Genomic DNA, 20043 nt, shown 5'->3' on the forward strand with positions numbered 1-20043 from the left:
CACGAGAAGCTACTGGCAAGCTTTCTCACATACCCACATTGGCCAAATCCGAGACTCAAATCGACGCAGACAGAGGTGAGATGGCAATGATCCGTAACGGAGAGCGCTTTAGACTACTCGGCCACTCGGGGCCCCCTGGTTCACGAAGAAGTTCATCCCCACGTAAACATAGTCCTGTAATGGAATGAGCTCTGATTTTTTGCAGTTGGGTAAAGGAACCAACTGATTTGCTGTAGATGAGCAATGGAACAGATCCTGATGGACAGACTGTACCTTAACACCACGAATAAGCTAGTTGTCAAAGTACTGGAGAATTGGAGTTCCCAGTAATCGGAGGTATGCCACTGCTACTCTGACAACTCGGCTGAAACCTGGAATTGGAAGACTTCCTGGTCCAAGCAAAACTGGATTTATTGTGACGTAAAGGAATATTGGTATGCAGAAGTAATTATCCTGAAGGTCAGTGGAGTCTTCCGAATCTAATGGATGCATTGTTTTCTGATTATAGATGTGGTCTCCATCTTGAAAGAAACAAGAAGAAACCAGTTAATGGGGAAAGATCAATTATGAGACAAAACTTTCCGCTTCCTTGGTCATCAGAGTAGAATGTAGGAGTCAACGTTCAGAACCTTCTCAACTTCCCCTTTTTGTAAAGGCATGCACCTCTTCCTCTAATTTCACCAGATGGATTGGTGAAGAAGTAAAGGGGGTCACTGACTTAGGGGGTTCTTCCTGAAACTGTACTCAGAAATCTTAGCTAGCATTTAAATAACCCACCCAACATCCATGATGCTGAACCAAGCCTCTGAAAAGAGGTCTATAAGTGAAAGTCATACAGGACACTCCATCTGGATTGTACTGGATCACACCTTAAATATCCAAATACTTTAACATTGATTTTGCCATATGTACTTCTCAGAACATGTAAATAATTACCTTCCAAAGGAATATGGACATATGAGGATCCAAATAAAGTGAATAATTGCCATTTAAAGGTAAGCAGAATCAAATTGTAAAAGATGACACCCAATTACTGAAATAGTGCTGAATGCCTACATGACCTGTATGACTTTTACTATAGATCAGCACCTACAGTGATGTTTGGGAGAGGAATACACTGCAGGTGAGGGTAAGAGTCTCTAGGGCTGTCCTCCCTCCTCCTTTCCTCAGAGGTTTTAGGTGACTATGCCTTGGACCCAGCAGTCAAGGAGATTAAATTGTGGTTGTGGGTTCGACAGGTGCTGCATCTATTAAAGAACTTGTGGAACTTTCTTTTCAACAGCTTCAAATGTTTTTATGGGAAGGCATGCCCACTCTCTGCAGGTAAGAGGTGGTACAAACTTTGTTTACCTCCTTGTCAAAAGACCAGAACTCCTCTTCTTCAACTGAGAGCAACTAGTGGGCCTGACACGAGGCATCAAGAGAGTTGCCTCCACATCAAATTCATTGGAATCAACAAGGATAGAGCTTCATTATCAGCTAGTACACTTCAAACAGTAGAGTAGCAGGGCATCAATATGTCCCTCCCTCAGGAGCAGTGGTGACATAGGAATCACTGCCTGTACATCATTATGGTGAGTAGGAGATCCGTAGCTATGAAAAGTTCCTGTGGAACGATGAAACTGCTTATCTTTCCTGGATGGTATAGCTGGTATAACACCTTCATCCTTCCTAGCATCATCTCTACTCTAGGTCCAGGGTCTAGTAGATTATGGCAGCAGAAAAGACTAATTATCCTTGGGTGGAGGGCCCCACATTCCATAAGGATTCTTTGGGATAATAGGGAAAGGAGTATACCGATTAGACTCCCAAATCTGCACAGAATATAATGGTATAGTGGGGACAAGGGGAACTTGGCCCAATCCCTATTCCGTACTGTGAGGCCCCTGAGTGACGATCAGCAATTGATCTGTGACAAGATCACTGTTGCCAGCATGACATAACTAGTCAATGGGACAAACTGACCAGTGACCATTAACTGACTGGTCACCTAGGCAATCTGACAGGTGGCCATTACCTGGTGACTGGCCTATGACTGGTCACTGCTCAGAGGCTTGAAAGGGGACAATGTCAGAGCTTGGTTCATCTGATTCAACACTCTGAAAGGTGTGATGTTGCTCTTCCCACTTGGAAGGGCACAACATGCTACCCCAGAAGTACTGGATGCACTGCAGAGGGAGCTAAACATAACTATTAATGTAATGTGTTCAGCTTCTCCCTTTTTTGGGGAAGCAAACTACTCCCTGAACATTCAGCCCTCTCTCTGGAGGGACCACACCTGTCTCAGAAGAGACTGGTCCCAAGATCTGAGACTGGGAGTAGACTTTTAACTTGAAGACCTAATCATAATGTAGTGAGGCCCTAGGGGCACTGTGAGATAAACTTGAAAACTTCTGAAGAAGAGGGAGGAACATTTCCTCCACCCTCTATATGTGCATCTGGGATCAACTTGATTCCAGATTTCAGTTGATCATAATTTACAAAATGCACAATGAATGCACTTTGAATGAGTGAGGCACCCAAAGAATCCTTCTTGTGGTGCCACTTTGCCACAGACTGTCCCCACATTGTTTCATTGTGTGCATTTTGAACATGTGAGGCAGTCAGAGTGTCCCAAGAGCCCTTCTTGTGGTACCACTTTGCCACAGACTATCCCCATATTGTTTCTTTGTGTGCATTTTGAACATGTGAGGCAGTCAGAGTTTCCCAAGAACCCTTCTTGTGGTGCCACTCTGACAGACTGTCTAAACATTGTTCTCTGAAATAAAAATTTCCTGGAAGAATACAATGAAAAATGACAATATGTTATGCGTGTCACATGTGAATGCACCTGCTGTTTATATGGTGTGTACTATATTTACCCCAGTGTATGAACTTACCTGTGCACATGGTAAACAATGGGAACTGACCTGTCTTGTCTAATATCAAAGTAAGACATTCAATTATTAAAACTTTACTTAGGAGTGATTGCAAACATACTAAATAAATCTGATGCAAGTCACATAAACAATTATCAATGGGAGAAGAAAACGAATTTGGTGTTTAGGCAATTAATTAAGAACAAGAAATAGGTAATTTTTTTGGTATGTTAGGGAACAGCCTCTGCTGTGTTATTTCCTTAAGACTTAAACATAACCAGTGTAACTGATAATGAATATAAGTGTTACTTAAACTCTAAGGGGTGGGATATATTGAGGTAACCTAAATGGTCCCTGACAGAACCAATTCTGAATGGGAGCAGCAGTTACCAGCATGCAAATAGAATACGGGAAGGATACATGTAACACTGATATAATATCTCCAGACGGAAGACCACAATGCTGTGCAGCACTAGCAACATCTGAAATTTCTCTTGTTATAGATTTGACATGTCCACTAACATGGTGTCCATGATCAAGATGACTATTCTGTACACAGTTATGCTAGGAACACATGGACTATGTCTTTACTGACAATTCTCCCTTCTGTGGGATGATGTAGTCACATAACAAAATATGAGGTTTTTAAGCATGAAACAGTAATAGCTACTTTTAAAAGAACAAATTTCCTGACCTACAACTTACCTTTTAACCCTGACGAGTCCATCTCAGTAAGGCAGCTGATTTTTCCCCGTAAGATTGACCAGTTTTGAGTAAGGTGTAACAAAATATTAATACTGCTATCGTAGACTTTATTTACCACTAGTACAGTTGCACAAGCTCTAGTTCCAAACCCTATGCAGCTCAATGGCTTGTTGCTATCCCTCAACTTGACAAAATTCATGGAAATTCTTTTCCATTTTGCATGGTGATGCCAATCATATCTCCCGTAATGAGACATACTCAAATTGGCATGTGATGTCCAATTAACGTAACTGTGTCCTTTCCAGTTTTTATTCACAAGTATCTGAATACTCCTTTTTATTCATGAGAAGCGTCTGCATGATCAATTGTTGATTATAGAATTTTTAAAAATGGCATCCAGAAAGCAATGCATCTTTAAGACGAAAGGGAAAATAAGGTTCTAGAAAAGTGTAAATAATCAACACAGATAAATAAAAAGGAGTATTCAGATACTTGTGAATAAAAGCTGGAAAGGACATATGATTAGCGTCACCATGCGAAATGGAAAAGAATTTCCATGAATTTTGTCAAGTTGAGAGATAGCAACAAGCCAATGAGCTGCATAGGTTTGAAAATAAGTTTGGGTAGACAATGTACATGGGCTGTTATCCACTGTCTCCAAGACCTTTTCTTCCTGTAAACCATTATTTTCATAGTAGGTGATTTTGTGGGAAATTGGTTCTTTCATGATCTTCTTTCCTTTCCAATAAAGTCTATGATATAATTGTCAATGCCTTGTGTATCAAACATCTCTGATTTTGTTTAGCATTGGTTCTTAATGGGGTTACAAATCATTAATTTTAGGATTATTCAATAACTCTGGGAAGGGTAATCACAGAAGGATCTACTTTGTGAAGTCAATTGTTTACAGATTCAGAATTTTCTGTTCCCTGATGAGTCTTGAATTGTATACATGTTAATGGTCGTAAAGTTTTTCTTTATGGCTTCAAAGTGCATCGTCAACCATGGCCTGAAACAAGAACTGTTTACATAAACAAAGGAACTACAGAAGTGCTTCTAAACTAATGAACAGTTTTACTCTAACCTGCATTGGCCTTAAGGTCTTCTGGTGTCACCATGACAATAAATCTTACAGCTCTTTCATTACGGAACATCTCATAGGCCCAGCGTCGGACTGATCGCATGCATTTGACAGCTGCAATGCCATTGTTAGCTATCAGAATCTGAAACCAAGACAGAATTAAGCTGTTACTAAGACAATGCAGCAGATGAATTACACAAATTACCATATTAAGGTGGTCCTCTTTGGCAAAATCACTTACTCCACTGCGAGAAAATAAGTGATCACAATAAGACATCATCAATATTATACCCCTTTTTACCTATGCATATCGTAATGCTATGAACTGTGTGAGAGTCCAGATGGCATGGTTATTACTTTTGCCTCGTATTAAATAATAAAGAAGAAATATGCTTATGCATTCCTGTGAATGAAAATGGTAAATTCATCGAAAAGTATACAGGAACATGGAACATCTTTAGTGATTCATGATCAACCATACAATGGCCATGCAAGTTTTCTGCTGTAGGAGCAAAAATAGTTTTCATAACTGTCAAAATGAAACAAGAATCCCCAAAGGAACTAATTCTCTACCAGCTGAAAAGAGTTTTCTGGAATTCAGGGTCATTTCTTCTGAAACCATCTTTAATATTCTGCAGCAAATAAAAGCAAATTAGCTGCTGTAGTGGACATACTGAACTCAGATTAGTACCATTCTTATTTAAGACCAAATACATCATTTTAAGTCTTTTAATGAAAGCTCCACCATCTATTCAGCATGAGTAGTGACAAGAAGATTTTCAAGACAGCCACTGTGGTAGTGATATTTCACTTACACTTGGTACCATTTTCACTTGGGACCAACTACAGTACATAAGAAGTCTATTGGTGAAAACCTTATATTGATATAGCTGACCATTTGGGAGAAGAAGACTACAAGATGAATGCCTGTGTAATGTTTAATTTCATCCCCCTAAGTAGTTTAGGAGGAGTAGCAAGAATAAACGTCTGAGAACAAATAATGGATGGATAATGGACACCAAAAAAAACATCTAATAAGCTCTTCTGGTTTATGACCAGTGGAGTTAAAACAATAAAAAGTTATCTGCTAATTTGTGTCAAATGCAGCCCTAAGTTCGGGAAACAAAACAAAAAACATGCTGAGCAAGCAGTCTTTTGATAGGTGCACATTTAAAGTAAGGCCAAATTGTAGACTATAATTGTAACCCAAATTACATCCTACAATCATGCACCAAAATAAAGGGAATTCAAATGTTATTTTAAAAATATCTAGCAAATAAAAGGTATTTTTTTCAAGAACTTGGACAACCAGTAATGAAAACCTGGGAAATACCTTTCCTTAAGATCAAACTCTATTAAAAGTACAAAACTTTACATCACATCTTAGTACTAATGATATGTCATAAAAATGTGAACACTGAATTTTAATACAGCCATCTATTCAGGAGTAACAATGACACTGCTGTGGCCATTTTGTATGTCTGATCAGCACCTTTATAAGTTCCAATCAACTAGGCCATGGGATGAATGTGTGTACAAAGTTTTATGACAATCCTCCAAGTAGTTTTGGAGGAGTACAAAAACTTGTGTTAACAAACGCTATAAGCTCTTCTAAGACATCTTGGTAAAACTTCACTCACAAACCTGCCCTTGTCTTTGTGCATATAATTACAGGGTCTAGGATCTATAAAATGTACAATTTTGACGGTTGTACTTGATTTGCTATTTGAACTGTAAACAATATTGACCCTGATCTGCTGGTGCATTGTGATAGCAGCTCTTTTTCCTATATAAATTGCAGCTGAATCCAACTTATATATCAGCATACAGAGTACTCATTCAGCAATTATTTTATTAATATAGCAGGGTTCATACTGAACTATGAATGCTAAATTCAAAGACTTTTCCCAAACTTTCAAAGACCACAAACAGAGATTTCCAAGACCTAATTTTGCTAACACTGTGTATACAGGTTATATGAGAAAACAACGAATGCCAAATACTACAATATTGTTTACTGATTAAAGTCAAACTATAATTAATTTCCTAAAATAGGATTATAATGATCTGGAAGATAGGTTAACATTTGTTATTTTTTCAGAAATATGTAACATACATGTCAGATTTAATACAAAATAAATTGTTCTCTTAACAGACATCAGCACTAAATTAAAAGCATTTAAATGCATTATTATATTTGCTTTTTTTTCTCTTCAATCATTTTAGAAGGAGATGCCACCACTGTCATCTTTTCCTCTACTCTTCTCCTAAGAGCATTTGACTCTGTGACAAGCACAATGAGTCCTTTTAACTCTGCCTCTTCTGCTTTCAGTACACAGGAAGCATGTAGGCTGGCAATGTCAGCTTCAAGACGCAGCTTTTGGGCTTTAAGTTCTTCCACTTCATCCAAGGCTAACTCCCGTTTCTTTCCTTTTTTTCTCATCCTTCTCCTCTGCTTTCTTCTTATCCAGATAGGCATGGTACTCATGTCTTGCAGAGGAAGCATATGTCATCATTTCATTGCTAATGACGATTTCCAAAGGTCCACCTGCTTTTCTCATTGTGTCAATGATTAGCCTTTGAGCTCTGAGGCTTTCTCTGCTGAGGTTCTCAACAGATACCTGTTTGTTGACAGAAAATCCTCTCTCCACTGTTGCCTGCCCATGTGACAACAACAACATTTTCTGGAGAACATTCCAAAGTTCAACATATTCCTTTCTTTTAAAAAGGACAGAATACAACAATTCATCAAGGCTGTCATCTGTTCTATTGAAGCATTTCAAGGGATGATTGTCCGATTGGATAACTTCATCCACTAATTTTCCGTACTGAGTCAATATTAAATCACATCGGGACTCTACTTCTCTTCCTGCCTCACACATAATTCTTAGGACCCGTCAACTGGAAACACATTTTTTCATTCTTTTTTTTTATTTGCCTAATCAAATGACTTGACTTCCTACAGTTAAAGCTTCACAGCACACGTTAATGACATTTTTTTTTATACTCACAATTCAAGAACAACAACTCTTGCTTAACTCTACTATAGTGTACGCATGCGCACTTTGAAACTGTTTATCCGTGAATTGAATTTATTACAATGGATGTTTCTATATTAAACCAAGGAACATTATTATGTAGAACAAAATTTTCGAAAATGATTTTTGTCCCTCAAACGTGTTAAATAAACCGACGGTATAAGTAAATTTAAACAGGCCCTCTTTTGCCATATCTCCCAAATCATCAAACTAAACAATATCTTATTTTATACCCAAAAAGTAATGAGTTACCATTATTTTGCCCAAAACTACCAATAGTTTATACTTTTGCATCTTTGTTCCACTAAATGAACAGTATGTAGTTACTAATTTGCAACTTACATTTGGCATGACTTGTAAGGGCTCCTTCTCCCATTGAAGCCAAGTTGATCGTCTTTTTACACAATGTACAAAACGCCTTTTGTTTACATAATTTATTCTTTTGCAGCCATTCCTTGTATTTCTCTTGTTCAAGCCAGATATCGTTGAAAGAGCAAAGACCTGGCATTTTTAAACACTGAAGATGTAAATCGACTGAACAAATTTTGAATCCTCGAGCGTAATACTTTCGCGAACTTTCTACGTAGAGTGAATTAGTGTAATGAACATTTTGACTGGCCAAAGCTGATGGACTCATCCAATCAAACTGAACGATTCATCAAAAGAAAGAAGTCCGGAAAACCAGCTACATCCGAAGCTAACAACCTTAGGCAATTTTATTTGTGACTTCCTTTGATGAAGTGTGTAGCCGTCTTGCTTTGATAAAGAGTGCATGTGTTATTGAAGTCGCCGCCAAGGCCAACTTTGGATGGCCAAACAAAGCCTCTTTTGTTATTGCGGCGGCATACTGAACAGGTCATCAAAAGAACGAAACCAGGATAACTAGATTACATCCGAATCTAACAACCTCGGATAATTTTATTTGTGATTCTGGAAAGAAATTACAAATTTTGGGGTTTACTTCAATTTTCAAAGACTTTTAAAGACCTCAGGGTAATATGCTCGATTTTCCCAAACTTTCAAGGCCTTGAAAATGCTACTTCATTTTTCCCAAACTCTCAAAGACCTTCAAAGACCGTACAAACCCTGTATAGAGCACTCATTCAGTTATTATTTTATTAATATAGAGTACTCATTCAGTTATTTTATTAATATAGAGTACTCATTGAGCTATTATTTTATTAATATAGAGTACTCACTGAGCTATTATTTTATTAATATAGAGTACTCATCAGCTACTATTTTATTAATATAGAGTACTCATTCAGCTACTATTTTATTAATATAGAGTACTCATCAGCTATTATTTTATTAATATAGAGTACTCATTCAGCTACTATTTTATTAATACAGAGTACTCATTCAGCTACTATTTTATTAATACAGAGTACTCATCAGCTATTATTTTATTAATATAGAGTACTCATTCAGCTTTTAATTTATTAATATAGAGTACTCATCAGCTACTATTTTATTAATATAGAGTACTCATTCAGCTACTATTTTATTAATATAGAGTACTCATTCAGCTACTATTTTATTAATACAGAGTACTCATCAGCTATTATTTTATTAATATAGAGTACTCATTCAGCTTTTAATTTATTAATATAGAGTACTCATTCAGCTATTATCTTATTAATATAGAGTACTCATTCAGCTATTATTTTATTAACAATTGGTGCTATGGTACTATATCATATCCTTTTCTACGTTATGACATTTAAATAAAAACACTGCAAGAAAACTGCATATGAACCATAATTTTGTTGCCAATTCTGGATCACATGAACCCTCAGATATGTCAAAATATCCAGTTGACATAAAGTTAAATACTGCAATGTGTACAAGAGCACCTGTGTACAACACAGACACAGATATGCTAGTAAATGACTTAGTTTATACAAAATCATAAGCAGTGAGCCATGATAGCTCAACAAGCACAGTGACAGACTCGTATTGTTGCAGATTCAATACCTACCAAATCAGTCACCTCAGTCTGTCTTGGGCGGGGGAGGCAACAGATCCCAATTCCTCAGCATGGTATAGCAAATAATGTGTTGAAACAACCCAAGCAACAAATGTTAAAATCATCAGTAAAACAAACTGCAGATAACATTTTATCTCCCAGTGCAATATATATGATGTAAGATCTTAGTATTTGCTATTTAAAGTTTGGCATACATTACACAAAAGTGAAAATTCTGTTACCAAAAAAGAATGATCAGCAATTTTCTGATATTAAATATACCCCTACCTCTCCTGCATTCCATACCTACCCCTATGATGGAGATAAATCTACGGTAAAAAATGAAAGTGTGTAACTCTTCTGGAAATAGTGCAAGCACAATGACTGAATTACACAAATATCCGATGACAATAAGAAAAATTAAAGTTTCATATCAATCAACTGATAACTGTCAGAATAGTTGAGTTAAAAAAATTCTGTCATACACTGCCATACATGTAGTTTGAGTCGTAAAGGGCAATAAAAAATAATGTCAATATGTGCATCTTTAAATTTCTGACCATAATAAGTAAATATTTCATGGTGATAAATTAAAAATTGGCAAGACGAGTTGTGTTCAAAAAGATGTCTTATATTGCATTTAGTCACAGAACAAAAAGGGCAACAAATTTTGAATAAAAACAATTGATTTGTTGGTATGCACTTCTTCTCATTATGACCATAATATGTACTAAGTTTCACAGTGAGCCATCAAGGACTTCAGGACAAGTTCCGTTCCCAAGATGCAAAGCGAGTTTGCTACGATTGCAATATCTGGTCTCATTACCTTATTGATAACCTTGTTTCCTCCAAACTTATGGACAAACTCCTCTGGAGTGGCTACACAGTACTCCTTGGGGATAGAAATCCTCCGACCACGGTGATCTAAATTGGCACTACCTGACATTGAATGTCTGAAATGATAACAAATATACATATACATATATATTTTAAACAAATTCTTGACAATAACTCTGAAATTGTTGATAACTGGGTCTCATTTTCTCCACCAAATTAAACATGACATTGACAATAAACTAAAGCTGTTAGTGGGCAAGATCTTATAAGATATCTCATTTTGCTTACTCAGGTCAGTAGTTTTATTCAGTGCTAAATAAATCCTAGAAAGTACATCAGTTTGACCCAGTTCTGGTTCATGGTACATGATAATCTAAAATGCATTATCTGTAACTTTGACAGTAATAGGTAACCAAGGCAACTTTAACTTGTTGCCTTTGATGTATCACAATTTTTTTGATAATTCTTTATATCAAATCTCTACCATGCCCCCTCGACAATAAACAAGAGGTCAGAATGTAAAATCTGTTTTTACAGTTAAACCAACCTAGATACCTCTACATCTAAAGGATACATGCTTGTGAAGAACCAAATTTATGAATCCCTCTTCAGCATGATTCTATGTTAGTGTTAGCATTCACCAAAATCTCATGTGGCAAAAAATCGTGTGATAATTCAGATCAATAAGTTAGTGTGGTATATTAGTCTGAGGTTGTACAAATGATCTAAAGATTCACTTCTTGACACAGGAACATGTAGATATGCATTATTCTGCAACAAATGAGACTTCTATTAATTCAGAAAAAGAGGGCATACATTTTTAAAACATACTAGTTAATAATCAGTAACGATATTTTTGTTCAAAAAAAAAAGATTCAACATTTACACCTTCTGGTGGACAAGATATTTATCTCGATTTTTAAACTGAAGCAACTGAACAAGAAATTTTAAATAGCAGTCCAAACATTTTACAAACATATCTAAAGAAGAACTAATTTCATTACGTACCTTGTCACAAGACGATATTATTATTATCAAAAAAGCTGGTAAGTCAAGCACCATAGTAATAATGAATAAGGAGGATTATATTAAAGAAGTAGAAAAACAATTAAATGATGAAGAATATTACGCAAAACTTTTCTATAATCCTTCTGAAGAAACAAAAGAAAAATTAATCCAATGTATTAATCAAATCTTTGTACACAATTGTTCCATATGTGATGAACTAGATATCTTCCCAAATAAAATATGCACACCTCAGTTTAATATTCTACCAAGAATACATGAAACGGTTGATTAGTCACTACCTTTAGGATATCCAGGTAGACCCATTATTTCTACAAATAACTCAATTACAAATAATATATCGCAATATATTGATCGCATTTTACAACCAATGATGAAATCACTACCTTCATATGTCAAAGATAATCTCGATTTCATTACCAAATTGTTGTTGTTGTTGTTGTTGTTGTTGTGGGGTTTAACGCCATTTTTCAGCACAAGATAGGCTATACATGGCTGCCAGTATTAATGGTGGAGGAAGAACCCGGGAAAACCCCGGAAAGAACCACCGACCCTCGAGAAGCTACTGGCAAGCTTTCTCACATACCCACATTGGCTGAATCTTACACTCGAACCGCCGCAGACAGAGGTGAGATGGCAGTGATCCGTAACGAAGAGCGCTTTAGACCACTCGGCATTACCAAATTGAAATCTTTACCAAAACTAACTCAAAATTCATTCCTTGTTACACTTGATGTGGTTTCACTCTACATGAGTATACCACACAATGATGGTATTGAAGCATGTAAATATTATCTTAAAGAAATAAACATATAAACTATCAAAGAGCATGTTTGTGATTTGATAAAACTTGTGCTCAAAAATAACTTCTTTCAATTTGGTAATACAAACTAGCTCCAAAAAATGGGAACACCAATGGGTAGTCCTATGGCACCTGCTTATGCATCTTTATTTATGGGAAAATTAGAAAATGATTTTCTAAATAAATGTCTCTTAAAATGTATGGTTAAGTATTTTAAATGATATCTTTATGATTTGGAGTTATTCATTAGAAGACCTTTATTATTTTATAGACAGTTTAAACTAATTATATCCATCAATAAAATTTACATTCAATGTCTCTAAATTAAAGTGTAATTTTTGGATGTAGATTTCGTGAAAAATGAAAATAATGACATTACTACCATGGTTCATGTTAAAAACACGAATATTCATCAATACATGTATGCTGAATATTCTTCATGCCATCCTAAATCATGTAAAAACAGGAAACCATATAGTCAAGCAAAAAGATATAGAAGAATTATTTCAGAAGATGCTGTTTTTAAATCATCATTGACAGATTTAGGTCAGCATTTTTCAAATAGAAATTACCCTACTGACATCATTAATACTGCTTTCCAAAAGGTATCTTCTCTTACACAGCTAGAATCTTTACAATGCAAAATCAAAAGTAGAAATGAAGATATCATTCCTTTTGTTATTGAATATAATCCAAGTTTGCCTAATATAGGTAAGATTATCAATAAATATTGGGATTTATTAAACTTGTCATTTAAAGCAAGTGTTAAATTGCTACACTTGCTTATAAAAGGACTAAAAATCATAAAGATTTCCTAAATCTAAATTAGAAAAAACATCATATAAAATAGGATCATCAACTAAATGTAATAGACTTAGATGTTTACACTGTTTATTTATTAATGAAAATACTTCTTTCAATAGTAATAATATGAAAGAAACTTTTAATATGCATTGTGATACTAATTGTGCAACACCAAATGTTATTTATTTGATAACATGCAAAAAATGTGGCATCCGATATATTGGACAAACCAGTCAACAAATATCTAAACGTATTAACCAACATAGATCAAATATAAAAAATTACACCAATCTCATTTTTATCTCATGTTGCCGCACATTTTAACAAAATTTCCCATACACTGAAAGATGTCTCCATCCAACCTATTGTTAAAGCTGATTCTGAGATGGAACTTCTGCTAAAGGAAACCTATTGGATTCACCATCTTACTATGGTATATCCAAAAGGTCTAAATTCAAAAACACTATATGACATTCATTAATCCTGTATCTTGTATTTTTTGTATTTTTTTGCATTCATTTTTATATATTTTTTTATTAATTATGTCCCACTATGTACAATTAGATAAGAATATTTTTATATTATTCTACTTGCAGAATAACTTAACTAATAAAAGTAGAAACTAATATCATGAAAATAAGTTTACTATTTCTTTACAAATGAAAGTGCATTTTTAAATTAATTCTCAATATAATGTGATTAATTATTTATAAAATACTTGATAGTAAGTATTATGCACGCCATAATTTTTTATTACATAAATTGAGTTCTGATGAAATATCTAACATTTGTCAACAATATCTCAAGATATAATATATATTATTAATTTATTTTTTTAAATTTTTATTTGTTTATATATTTTCTGTATCTTTAATAAGTGTGCATTATAGATAATAATAATAATAATAAAAATATTGATAAAACTTTATCTCTATTCAGTCATAAATTTTAGATATAGTTATCAATAAAGATATATGTATCTTTAAGATCCAGTTTTATGTATTTTTATGTATTAAAATATCCTTAATCTGTGCTGTATACGCATATCTCCATGTAAATTATTCATTAAAGTATAAGACAATTAGGTTAAAAATGTAAGCTATGATGTCATCTTTATTATGTCATATTGTTTATTTCATTGATCACTTAGAAACAACATATTTAATGACGTAAGCAATGATATTGAATTCAGTTTGAATTTGATGAAGCATTAAAGTGAAACCGATCACACATTCTACGTGTTGGTGTTGTTTATTTAATAATTTATAATGACCACATAAGGAACAGAAACAATATTTTACAGGGAAGAATCTGGCGACTAACTGGATCATCCTTGTGCCAAACTAGTACTGATATATTTCATAAATATTTCACCTATATGAGAAGGACAACTGTCCACAAAGGACATTTTATTGTTTCCCAGTATGTCCTATATAGACAAGTTTCACTATGTTTTCTCCTACTACCTTCTCTTCACCTTAGTTCTTCAACATCAGGTGAAGGGGAAAATTAGATACATGTCATTCCCAACTCAACAGATAGTTACCAAATGCATTTGAGGCCAACTTTCCAACAAGGACATTTTGTTGTTTCCCTGAGTGTTTTGTATAGACAGGGTTTCAGTGTGCATTTTTCCTGATATCTTTACCCAACCTTCTCCATTGACATCAGCAGAGGGAGCAAATTACTTACATGTCATACCCAACATATTGACAACATACACAAGAGAACATTCAAGTTTAGCAAATCTCCACCTACCAGCTTAGGAAGACTAACAGACTGATGAAGGACAGATGGCCTGACAGACCACTGAGGGACAAACAGACAGAAGATATTACACTTAAATATTAGGCCTAAGGACAGATGGCCTGACAGACCACTGAGGGACAAACAGACAGAAGATATTACACTTAAATATTAGGCCTAAGGACAGATGGCCTGACAGACCACTGAGAGACAAACAGACAGAAGATATTACTCTTAAATATTAGGCCTAAGGACAGATGGCCTGACAGACCACTGAGGGACAAACAGACAGAAGATATTACACTTAAATATTAGGCCTAAGGACAGATGGCCTGACAGACCACTGAGGGACAAACAGACAGAAGATATTACTCTTAAATATTAGGCCTAAGGACAGATGGCCTGACAGACCACTGAGGGACAAACAGACAGAAGATATTACACTTAAATATTAGGCCTAAGGACAGATGGCCTGACAGACCACTGAGGGACAAACAGACAGAAGATATTACTCTTAAATATTAGGCCTAAGGACAGATGGCCTGACAGACCACTGAGGGACAAACAGACAGAAGATATTACACGTAAATATTAGGTCTAGAACTAAAAAATAAATTGTAACCAGAATGACTAATAGATTCAAAAATGTACAAATCCTGCTGAATCTTCACTAGTCTTTTCTATAAACACAGACTGGTGACTACAAAAACTGTACTAGCCACTAGACTATTGAAACAACAAGTCCAACTAGAAATTTACTAGCCTTGGTTTCAGCACACTACCACTAATCCTGAGTACTGAATATTGTCAGCTTTAAAGCTTGGAGAATAGGAGGATATCTGAACAGACACAGTATATGTTTTTAAGCAATTCTTTCCTGAATAAGACAGAAAATTAAGATACAGAAACAACACCCATGTGTAATATACCTTCACAGCACCCATGTGTAATATACCTTCATAGCACCCATGTGTAATATACCTTCATATAAAGTTTTGTTTCATTGGGTATATGAATGAGTTAAGCCTTGGATGGAATGACTGGATTCTAACATGAGAATGTTATGACCTTCCTGCGTTGCAGTGCACTAAAACATCAAACCAAACCAAACCCTTATAAGAAGCCTGATTAACTTGGTAAAAAATTATTGGCTTGAGTAACCTTGAAGAGACAGCTAGTACTGCATCAGTAATTACCTTGATTAACACCTATTAGTGAGGTTATACATGAAATATATGCAGTCCACTAGTGTCCTTCCAATGCTCATTCATATGTATGGTACCATTCACCCTTTATGAGTTGACCTAGTACAGTATACAATGCACTGCCATTAATATGGAAAGTTTAGAAGTTAATAAACTTATTTATTCCTACTTTGTATTACAACCACCACAGAGTTCCTTCTTGAAGGGTATTATGCATTTAAAGTAGCATGTAAGTCTACTCTCCAAAAGGCAGAAACTATGTCATGGATAGAAAGAAACAAGTTGTAAAATTATGGATGGAATACACTTCCCTTTCAAGAGAAAACTCCTCGAACTTGATTTGACATAGGTTAATTTATAGAATACTTGTAGCTTGGTTTGCAATGCTTCTATTCAGAAAAGATCATGTGACCTGGCATGGGTGGAAGCAGTACATGAAGTATTAACAGGATATGGAGCCAAATCAAAAGGAGAGCCCTCTAGGTGCCACCATGTAGGACCTACATGTGATGACTGTTCCAGTTTATATACCCAATGCAGTGAGGATAAAAAAATAATCACAGTGATAAAAACATTACCCCATGGCAAAGAGCTATCATATCAGTTCTAATACATTGAAACCTGTAGTATTGATTAAATAACAGGATGTATTCTGAACAGATATTTTAGTAGCAAGGAATGGATAGATATAACAGCGCATTGTGTAAAATACAAGCAAGATAGTCTGTTAACTGTGCAAGCAAGAAGCACTGACCCCCCCCCACAATTAAATCATCATTTGAGCATAAGTGTATGTCACACTGACACAAAATTAAACAATTTTCAAAGTTTCAATGCATACTAAATCTGTATGGTTTCAGTTCCATACTGACAATAATGTCTAGTACAATTAAGAATCCACAGCAATGCTAGGTTTTGCCTGCTCCACCACTACATCACCCTTAAAATAATAATGGGGACAGTTCAAAGGTTTCTTTATCAGGTCTCATTAGGCATGTAAAAAAATAATGGACCCAGTTCAAAGGTTTCAATATCAGTTCTCATTAGGCATGCAAAATAAGAATGGGCCCAGTTCAAAGGTTTCTATATCAGTTCTCATTAGGCATGAAAAATAACAATGAGGCAACTGCTGCGGTGGCCTAGTGGTTAGAACATCCAACATCCACCTCAGATGCAGGAGGTTGTGGGTTCAAACCCACTCACCTACCCCAGGTCATACCAAAGACTTGAAAAAATGGTTCTAACAGCTGCCTCTCTTGGCATTCAGCATTAAGAGGTTAGTGTCAGGACTGGTTGGCCTGGTGTCAGGATAATGTGACTGGGTGGGACATCATGCTACATGTCCGTGGCATGAGGTCCCAGTGCCAGACATTACTATAAACTGCCACACTGCAGACATTGTTGCTATATGACTCATTTTTTTATAAAGCTTTATAAAAGATCAAAAACACACACACACACATAACAATGGGGCCAGTTCAACAGTTTCTAGATCAGTTCTCCTAGGCATGCAAAATAACAATGGGGTCAGTTCAATGGTTTCTAGATCAGTTCTCATTAGGCATGCAAATTAACAATAGGGCCAGTTCCACTGTTTCTAGATCAGTTCTCATTAGGCATGCAAATTAACAATAGGGCCAGTTCCACTGTTTCTAGATCAGTTCTCATTAGGCATGCAAAATAACAATAGGGCCAGTTCCACTGTTTCTAGATCAGTTCTCATTAGGCATGCAAAATAACAATGGGGTCAGTTCAATGGTTTCTAGATCAGTTCTCCAAGGTATGCAAAATAACAATGGGGTCAGTTCAAAGGTTTCTAGATCAGTTCTCCAAGGTATGCAAAATAACAATGGGGTCAGTTCAATGGTTTCTAGATCAGTTCTCCAAGGTATGCAAAATAACAATGGGGTCAGTTCAAAGGTTTCTAGATCAGTTCTCCAAGGTATGCAAAATAACAATGGGGTCAGTTCAATGGTTTCTAGATCAGTTCTCCAAGGTATGCAAAATAACAATGGGGTCAGTTCAAAGGTTTCTAGATCAGTTCTCCAAGGTATGCAAAATAACAATGGGGTCAGTTCAATGGTTTCTAGATCAGTTCTCCAAGGTATGCAAAATAACAATGGGGTCAGTTCAATGGTTTCTAGATCAGTTCTCCAAGGTATGCAAAATAACAATGGGGTCAGTTCAATGGTTTCTAGATCAGTTCTCCAAGGTATGCAAAATAACAATGGGGTCAGTTCAATGGTTTCTAGATCAGTTCTCCAAGGTATGCAAAATAACAATGGGGGCAGTTCAAAGGTTTCTAGATCAGTTCTCCAAGGTATACAAAATAACAATGGGGTCAGTTCAATGGTTTCTAGATCAGTTCTCCAAGGTATGCAAAATAACAATGGGGTCAGTTCAATGGTTTCCAGATCAGTTCTCCAAGGTATGCAAAATAACAATGGGGTCAGTTCAAAGGTTTCTAGATCAATTCTCATTAGGCATGCAAGATAATAATAGGGCAAGTTCCACTGTTTCTAGACCAGCTCTCCTTAAGCATGCAAAATAACAATGGCAACCTGATGACAGGTTGGCATGGGTTCGAGTCTCGGATTCAGCCAATGTGGGTATGTGAGAAAGCTTGCCAGTAGCTTCTCATGAGTCGGCGGTTCTTTCCGGGGTTTTCCATGGGTTCTTCCTCCACCATTAATACTGGCCCCATTTCAAAGGTTTCAAGATCAGTTTTCACTAAGCATGTAAAATAACAGTGGGCCCAGTTCAACAGTTACTAGATGAGTTCTCACTAGGCATGCAGTTAGCAGACAGGTTCACAATAGGCATGTAAAATAACAAGGGGTCAGTGCAGAAGTTTGTAGATAGGCTCTCATGAAACATAAAATAACAATGGGCTTGATTAAATCAGTTTCTAGATCAGTTCTTATTAGGCACATAAAATAACAATGGACCCAGTTCTACTGTTTGTAGATATATGTTGTTGTTGTTGTGGAGTTTAACGCCATTTTTCAGCACACGATAGGCTATACATGGCGGCCAGTATTAATGGTGGAAGAAGAACCTGGGAAAACACCAGAAAGAACCACCGACCCATGAGAAGCTACTGGCATGCTTTCTCACATACCTAGATTGGCTGAATCCGAGACACAAACCCACGCAGACAAAGGTGAGATGGCAGCGATCCGTAACGGAGAGCGCTTTAGACCACTTGGGGCGCCCTGTAGATATATGTAAACTCTCATTCTGTATGTAAAATAATTACTAGTTCATGAGCAGATACAATGCAATATTTACCATGATGCATATTCCAATATAAATCTCACAATAATTAACAGTAGTACAGATCACTCAAAGAGAAATGGTAGAAAAGGGGTGTCATTTTTAACATCCCATTTTAACATACAATGATACTACATATTCTTGTAATCTAACTTCATGTACAATGCAAAGAAACAACTTCCTGTTATGTACATGTAATCAAGAAACATGCATGCACTTAACTACCCAAAGTAAACATCACTCATCATATTCTCTGATCAATTTTCTCTCTTGTATTCCAGGTAATACAAACCATCTATACGTGCATATAACACCAGTCAAACTGAAAACAGCACAGATCCTGATCCGCCACTGCATTATGAGCCAGCAGATCAGGGTCTATTTTGTTTGTTCTATGGTGTTGCATAAACCCAAATCAACCAGTGAATAACACAGTGGCACATCTGGATCTGTGCAGCTGGGTTCAACTATGACTCTATGTGGTAATTTATAGATAATGACTGTCATCACTTTTTCTACAAATATTTGACTGAACATTCCAAAGTTTAGTTTTATTTGAAGAAACATGACTGTTACCCATTATATTAATATACACTTTTGCGTTGTCTAGGAAGAAGAGATACTTTCATGTGTTTCTATTGATCTATTGTGTTACACAATCCTTCCAGAAAAGACAAACAATTTTCATTGAGTGCT

General features: G+C 35.9%; 1 protein-coding gene across 3 annotated transcripts in view; it reads right to left on the minus strand.

Annotated features, from left to right (window-relative positions):
* Positions 1–20043, minus strand: part of LOC149797203 (acetyl-CoA carboxylase-like) — a 197716-nt gene that overhangs the window by 147933 nt on the left and 29740 nt on the right. For all 3 annotated transcript variants that reach the window (XM_089961889.1, XM_089961888.1, XM_089961890.1), the window contains exons 3-4: positions 10478–10604; positions 4648–4786 (exon numbers count right to left, since the gene is read on the minus strand). In XM_089961889.1, coding sequence (XP_089818015.1) covers positions 4648–4786; positions 10478–10604 — 266 coding nt within the window. The remainder of the gene's footprint in view (positions 1–4647; positions 4787–10477; positions 10605–20043) is intronic.

This window comes from Sinohyriopsis cumingii, chromosome 6, assembly GCF_028554795.1.
Source record: "Sinohyriopsis cumingii isolate HCF-2022 chromosome 6, ASM2855479v2, whole genome shotgun sequence".
NCBI lineage: Eukaryota > Metazoa > Mollusca > Bivalvia > Unionida > Unionidae > Sinohyriopsis > Sinohyriopsis cumingii.